Source organism: Galeopterus variegatus, unplaced genomic scaffold (genome assembly GCF_000696425.1).
Source record: "Galeopterus variegatus unplaced genomic scaffold, G_variegatus-3.0.2 Scaffold5601, whole genome shotgun sequence".
NCBI classification, from domain to species: domain Eukaryota; kingdom Metazoa; phylum Chordata; class Mammalia; order Dermoptera; family Cynocephalidae; genus Galeopterus; species Galeopterus variegatus.
Window position 1 is genome coordinate 111,187 of NW_007731712.1, and position 8,088 is coordinate 119,274.

General features: G+C 39.9%; 1 protein-coding gene across 2 annotated transcripts in view; it reads right to left on the minus strand.

The window, feature by feature from the left end:
• GPATCH11 (G patch domain containing 11) overlaps nucleotides 1–3,967 on the minus strand; it is a 7,695-nt gene extending 3,728 nt beyond the window's left edge. For both annotated transcript variants that reach the window (XM_008589706.1, XM_008589705.1), the window contains exons 1-5: nucleotides 3,886–3,967; nucleotides 3,100–3,326; nucleotides 2,245–2,286; nucleotides 1,348–1,468; nucleotides 1,126–1,216 (exon numbers count right to left, since the gene is read on the minus strand). In XM_008589706.1, coding sequence (XP_008587928.1) covers nucleotides 1,126–1,216; nucleotides 1,348–1,468; nucleotides 2,245–2,286; nucleotides 3,100–3,326; nucleotides 3,886–3,944 — 540 coding nt within the window. In that variant the 5' untranslated portion in view covers nucleotides 3,945–3,967. The remainder of the gene's footprint in view (nucleotides 1–1,125; nucleotides 1,217–1,347; nucleotides 1,469–2,244; nucleotides 2,287–3,099; nucleotides 3,327–3,885) is intronic.
• Nucleotides 3,968–8,088: the final 4,121 nt, after the last annotated feature.

Here is an 8,088-nt window from a genome sequence, read left to right on the forward strand (position 1 = left end):
GACAACTGAAGACTGTCTTAACAAGCACAGCTCATCTGTGCTGAAACTAAGGCTGGGTTAAGATGGGGTTTAGGTCCTCATTAAAGTCCACAGCATAGAGTTTAAGAGGAAATGATGAAATGGTGCTCCCTGAAACATCTCTTCTTTAAATTTAATTAGACAAATTATACTCAAACTAGTAGATGCCCTGGGAAGGCAATCAACATTAGGGCTAATAAAAAGCTTGAATAGTATAAAAGGGCTGGAGGAGGTATTGTAGAACCTTTCTAGCACTTATGAGAGGTAAATTAACACCAATTGCTAAACATAGAAACTGGATAAATTTCAATATTCATTTAGAAATTAATTTTATGATGCTGTCCTAAGTATTAAAATACAGGTTATACTTAAATCATTCAAAGTTTGGCATGTTCACACATGTGCACAAAGTATTTGATAGATATTTACACACTGGGAGACACAATTATGGTCTGACTTTGGAGTTTTGGCAGATCTGGGTTCAAATTCTGGCAAGTTTCCCTACTAGCTTTTTTTGGGTGCGTGTGATCCGAACCCTCGGGCGGGAGCGCCGCTGCGCTTCCCAAGCGGCGCACTATCCAGTGCGCCACCGGGCCGGCCCCCATATCAGAGAAATTTTACAAAAACTTTTCAGACTTTAGGCAAAGTCATTTTATTTTGATAATACCTGAAACCCTAAGATAAAAGCGAAGATAGAAATTTTTTTTTTTAAACAGTCAAATCTGAAATAGATGGCATTCCACCTTGACTTTACTGTTTAAATGGACTGAAAATAGGGTATTCTGATTTATCAAATATTACGGAGAACCAAATTTCTACTCATACCACTCCTGAGTAATTAATATTCAAATAAGCAGAGAACAATTAAATGTAAAAATGTTATCTTACCCTTATTGGATAATTCAGACAGCTCAGGTTCCTACAGCAAATAAGCCATTGCTGTATCAATTATCACAGATCAGTAATGCACATTAAATGAAAACTTTAATGGGTAAAAGGTAGATAAACCAGACTTAGAGTTGTTTTTTTTTTTTAAATAAAAATATATGGCAAATCATTCTAGGTGCCAAAACACTTTACCAAACTGAAAGCAGGAAAGAAGCTTACTTTCTGGACATCCAATTGGTGACAGGCTCGCTGACTTCTTTTAAGATCTCCTTCTATCTTCATTTCATCTTGCTTATTTTTAAGTCGCATTCTAATTGAAAGAAAAAAATTATACACTAAAAGTCTATATTCTCTTTAACCATTTTATATACCTAAGTACCAGAAAACATACCACAATAAAGAGGAAATGAAACCAAGAACAGCTCAAATATACAATTTTACCGAAACTGTTCTGCAACTTTTTCTTCAGCTTGGTTTTTCATGTGAATCTTTCTTCTGTAGCTTTCTAATTTTTCCTCTGCTTTCCGTTTTAACAATGCCTCATGACCAATGCCACTTTTCCCTATTCAAACAGAAAATTCTGATGAGAAACTTACTGCCTCTGTAATTAAAAACATGACAATTTAAGTATTTACAGATTAAATGCAATTCTCATTTGAGTACAATCACTCAAAATCATTTGACTAGAATGATAGGAGAAAACACTAGAGGTTTTTTTTTGTAAAAGGCCAAACAGAATCTGATTTGCACAAAGATGATTAGTCTCATAAGATGAGACTAATATAAGATGGTAATACTAAACAAATATTTTAAAATCAGGAAAACAGTATCAAACGTCATACTTTTATATAAATACAATCAATATAACATATTTTTTCTCTTGAATTTATCCAAAGTATCAGCAAAACATTTAATAAATAAATCTATCTCAGAACACTTTTAGGATATTTCCTAAAATGGTGGTCAAAACTAGCATTGTACTTTCAGTGGTTACAATGATTTTTTTGTCCTATTTTTGTAATTTAAATTTTACTTTATACTCACTGAAACTCAGTTTTATTTATAGTTTAAAAGGTTTAGAAGTTTAAAAATTTTAATGAGGACTCATTCTGATAAGAACTCTAATAGTATCATCATAAAAAAAGTATTTAATGACCAAATATATGTGGTAGATTTAAGCGTAAGTTATTAATGGTAAACATGATCCAAAATAAGTACATACCCGTTTTGACATTGAGAGGAATCGGTTCAACAATACCATCTCCTAAAAAAAAAAGAACAAAACACAAACTTTAGAAATTCTTCCTCAAACTACAGGTCCTTATAGTATGTACATACCCGTTTTGACATTGAGAGGAATCGGTTCAACAATACCATCTCCTAAAAAAAAAAAGAACAAAACACAAACTTTAGAAATTCTTCCTCAAACTACAGGTCCTTATAGTATGCAACTTTACAATGTACTGTACATGTCATCTCCAGTTTCAGTGTTATGCAAAATTGAAATCTCAACATCAATACTCTACACAATCAAATACCTCCCTTGCTTTTTAATATCTAGACATCAATAAGGTTGTCACAGCCTCTTATGACACCCGAAGGTGGGGTTTTAAGGAGTGACAACACTGATATTATAGGTCCAAGAGGGTGACAGCCTTAAGAGAAAGCAAAGCAATTACAATCAAGGAGAGAAGAATAGAAAAATAGTTGGCAGAAGCTACTATAAATATATAGGTTCTACAGCTTAATAAGCAGTTTCACTTCCTAAAAAGAGAGGTGAGAATTGAGCTTCTCCAATTGGATGGCCACTCAGACAGCTGCCATAGGTACAGAGCAAGTGTGGCAGAGTCCTGCCTTTGTCTTCAATGTTGTTTCACTGTCCTCTGGCCATGTACTTCTCAACCCATCACTTGTTACCATTCTTGGCTGCCTCCATTATAAGTCACATGAACCCCAGTTATTAGTGCCTCCAACGCTGAGCTGGGCTGACAAGCAGCTCTTGATGGCACATATAGTGTCTAAAATGGATGTGGGAAGATGAAAGTTCTCTATAAGGCTTGTTAGCATGTAGAGACTAAGAAGCTTAAGTTATTTTAATTTCTGTGTAGCTAGATAAAGAGTCATCTCTGGTCTTCATCAATAAATTACAATTGGGTGGTTAGGAATGCCTGTATATTTCCAAGTGTGACTTACCACTCTTGCCAAGAGCCTGACCACTTTTATATCCCATCTTTCGGAGCAAAGCAAACCCTTTGTTTTCACAGCCTAGTGCATTCTTCAACCCAATGTCACGTCTTTCTTGTTCTTCTTCTTTTAAACTCTTCTGCCTATTTTTCAAATTGGCTTTCTGTTGCTTTTCTTCTTTTCGACGGGCTTCTCGGATTTGCCTCAGCATTGGCAATCCTGGTCTGATATCTTCTCTGAACAATAAGGGGAAAGGTTATTTTGGACTAGTACACGAAGTTTTTTCATAACTTTGCACTTATTCACTTGACACTAATATTTCAGCAGTTCAACACTACCTCTATGATCACCTTTCTTGTCACTGATATAATCAATGACCTCCAAGAATGGCTGTTTTTGTAGAAATGATAAAGGCTGGTGTCAGATTGTAGGAAACTAAAGAAAGTATAGAGTTGAAGAAATTAGAAATAGTAAATTTAGACTAATTTTTTTTAAAGGTTGGCAATAATAAAGAGCAAAGATGAATAGTAGCTAGAAAAGACAGTAAGATGAAATAAAGGAAAAGGAGCAAATTTCCTTGGAAGACAGCAATAAAATGGATCAAGGGTAGATGTAAAATGCTTAGCATTAAAAGGGAGGAAGGGTCTCCGAGTATATTTGTATGGAAACATAAGAGGTATTTCCATGAAACAATAAGATTAACTTTCCAATTTCATATTTAAAATCAATGTTATTGCTTAATAATCTATACATGTCTTATACATATCATTACATTAGATGTGCCCATTTACTTACTGGACATTAATGAAGGAATCAGACATATAGTCCTCTTCTTCTGCCATGTTCAACTTCATATGACAATTGTATCTACAAATCAAATAGAATAAGGTAAAAATTACTTTTGTTTTTTTAGTTTATCAAAATGGAAATACACTTGCTGGCCCGGTGGCGCACTGCTACAGTGCGCCGCTTGGGAGCGTAGCGGCGCTCCCGCCGAGGGTTCGGATCCCACATACAGACCGGTGGCTCACTGGCTGAGCGAGGTGCGGACGCAACACCGAGGGTTGCGATCCCGTTGCTGGTCCTGGTCCAGTACGGGCGTGACACTGAGGGTTGCGATCCGTTGCCGGTCACGAAAAAAGACAAAAAAAGAAAAAAAAAATGGAAATACACCTTTATATATCCCCAGACATGGGCCTTTTCTAGAGCTCTACTACATATTCAAGTGCCTTTTGGACATCTTTATCTGTGGAGCTCTCAAACTCAACAATCCAATTATCTTTCCCCCAAAACCGCCTACATCCCCTATATTTCCACATTAATGTCACCACTATCTCCCCCTTCCTTTCAGCAAAGCATGAGATGCCATCCTTCATAATATGACCTCTTACTCTCCTTAGGGATTCATTACTCAAGCCACATAAGTTTCTCATTGCCCCTTGAACATACCACAAACTTCCCTTCCTTCTAAGCCAAGGCTACGCTCCTTCACAAAAACCTCTCCTGAACACTCCAGGCCTCTCTCTATAGTACTTATTGTTAAAGCTGCTCATTTGGAACTTGATACAGTTAACATCTCATTTATATGGAAATATCTTGTGGGACAGTTTCCATCCAAAATAGTTAAAACCATGTAATTATTAATCCTTACAGGGTTAAAATAATTATCTAGAAAAGTACTTTTCAAACTTTATCATGTATATGAATTACCCCAGGATCTTCTTAAAATGCAGGATCTGGTATTCTGGGGCTGGAACCCAGAGTTCTGCACTTCTAACACGTTCCCAGGCAGTCAATGCTGCTAGTACAGTTGCTGGATACAAAAGTGTAGTCATTTGTTGCAGTGCACATATGCTGTTTTTTCCTGCCCACCATCCTTTCCTTTGGGAGCCCAGCTCTCTGCCCTCCATGTGATTCTAGTGGAGGATGGCATCATCAGTACCCTATATTCCCTTGGGCCCAAAGATGACCAATTATAGTACCCTGTGACCCAGCAAAATGGCAGGGGATGACCTTACTAGAGCAAATAAGCATCTCTTCCCTTACATGATATGAATGTATGGGTTGCGAGGGAAAGAAGTTCTCTCCATTAGGGTTTCTGAACTGGGAGTATTTGAAGCTGGGTTGTGGCTGGCCATCTTCTTGGCCATTTGAGGAGAACCTGTCTGCAGAATGAAGCCAGATAGAGAAAATGGACAAAGATAGCCCCCAAATACTCCAATTCTAGTTTCCAAGGCCCTGGAACTCATTCTTCAAGTCATTCTTTGATGCTGTGACCTAGCATTCTTTCTAGCTACACGGACTAATACATTTCTACATTACTTAAGCTAGCTTGAATAGGGGTTCCATCAACTGTAACCAAGAGTCTGGACAATTACACTGGATGAAAAAAAGACCACTGTACTTGTTTTTAATATTTTTAATGTACATTCCCAACTAGACTATAAGACACAAAGACAAGTCCCTTATATCCTCACTATGTACCACTGTGTCCCAAACATTGTAATAAATGTTCAGCTATGATGAGGACAAAGAGTCTTTCATATTGATGATTTGTAATAATAGAATAATACTCTTTTCTATGTCAACAGGTAAAATTTTTTTAAAAACTTCTTTACATAAGTACTGAAAATCACATAAAACAAATGTACAGCTTAATGGATTATTATGAGGCAAACACTCTTGTAACCATGTGGTACCCTTCAAGACCGTCCCCAATGGGCTGGCTGGTTAGCTCGCTCAGTTGGTTAGAGCATGATGCTGATAACACCAAGGACCAGGGTTTGATCCCTGTACCAGCCAGCTGCAAAAAAATACAACAACAACAAAAAAAACCAAAGATTGTTTCTAATGATTCTTGCCCCTTGGTTTTCAATATCCTGTGTTGCCTCCTCCCACAGTGAACAGGGTTGACCTGCGTAACTAATAGGATTTAAGAAATAATGGAGTGTGACTTTTTGGTCATAACAGACACTGCAATGCTTAGATCACTCTAACTCTGAAGTTAGTTAGATGACTCACTTGAAGGAAGTCAGCTGTCACATAATGAGGACACTCAAGAAGCCTGAGGGAGAAGTCCACATGGGAAGAACTAAGGCCTCCTGTCAAAAGCCTGCATAAATCATGAGCCACATGAATGGGCCACCTTGGAAATGGATCCTCTAGTCCCTGTTAAACCTTCAGATGACTCAGCCTAGGCTGGCATCATCACAACTCAGGAAATTCCAAGTTAAGATAAGATGCTAACAAATTCTACTCTCAAAAACTGCGAGATAATAAGTGATTATAGTTATTTTAATCTGCTAAATTTGGGGATAATTTTTTATACAGCAAAAGATAATACAAACCATTACCCATACCAGGAGACAGACGTTACCCATAACTTATCAGCCAACCAGGAGCCCTCTTTGTCCCCTACTCAACTGCAGCCCTCCTTTAGTTCTAGCATTAGTCACTCTTCTGTCTTTTGTGGAAATCACTTTCTTCTTTTTCTTTATAGTTTCATTACCCACGTGTGTATCCGTAAACATTATAAGTTAACTTTGCCTGTTTTTTAATTATAAAAATGTGTACAATCATATAATAGAGTATTTGCGGGAATTCATCCACTGTTTCTAAACCTCATATTCTTCATTTGTAATAATAGTATTTTCTACACATAATGGTTTAGCGCATACCCAGTGTATCATCTTTTTAAAAAAATAACATTTAGACCACGCCGCACAGTGTGCGCCTCAGAGGCGGGAACCTCCAGCTCAGGGTTGTGTGGGGGTTTCCGTCTTGCGCTCGGTGGGGCTCTGTGGGCCCTGGACAGCTTCGGGCCTGAGCCGCTGGTCCACCTGCCCCGGAGCCATCACCAAGAACAAGACCATCACCGACGTGTTCCCTGGATTTTGGACTTCTCAGCTCTGAAAATGGAGACCCGGAACATGCCCGTTGATTCTGCTTTATTTTATGAACAGAAATACCTAGGAGGGAAGAACTGGGATTGATTTAACGGGGATGTATGTGTTCAAGGCAAGAGCGAATTCAAAAGGATATTGACGTCGTGATCCAGAAGTCCAGAGCCGAGAAGGACTGCCTGTTTGCAGATTTCTGATACTCAGACTCCACCTTTACTTTTACCTACGTTGGCAGCCCCAAAAGTCATGGGACCCTGAAGAGAGTTTCCAGCCAGAGGAAGGTTTTCACCAGATGCACCCCCTGGGACACAGACTTCCCTGTCTCCAAAACTGCAATAACTTCGAGCTCCTGTAGTGGATATAGAGTTTTGCTGCAAGGAAGTAACAGTTTTCAGAGAAAAAAAGCAAAGAAAAAAAGCTGCTTGTTTCTGTTAGAAACAATTAGTGGGCCCAGAATGGTAATATAAGAACTTCAAGGCAGGTCCGGAAAACACGGCGGGGAGGGAGTGAGCCACTCGCACCCCGAGCCGGCAGGATCTCAGAGGCCACCAGCAAGAAGAGGAACTCAGAAAGCCTGATGGTGAGTCAGAATCTCTAGTGTCCTTGCTTGCGCCGGGGGTAGCTGTTACTACTCAGGTGGATTGTTCTGAAGGATTGCTGAGACCTTGAAGGAGACTCTCAAAGTACAAGCTCTGAGGTTTGGAGCACGTGCCATTTTGTGAAATTTACAAAATCCTCCCCTGGAAGAAGCCGCTGGGAGCAGCCACCACTCAGCCCCCGGCCTCGCTGCCACTGCCGGGCTGGGCCGCGCAGCCCCGCCGCTGGGACTAGGGGTCTGGCGACTGCGGTTTTTGCCAGGGAGGGGGCTGTTGCCTCCCCGGCCCCAGGCGCCACTGGAACCATGAGCTGGAGAGAGACTGAGCAGGCTGCAGCATGACCAGGCCCTGGCCGCAAGAGGCGGCCTGGCCGCTCTGGCTACGGAGGCCGCCATGGGGGAGCGCAATGCGGGAGCGGCGGGAGCACCCCACCATCTTCCCTGTAGTCAATTTTGGACTTGCCGGGCGCTAGTGTCCAACCGAGTAGTCACTGATGTAGC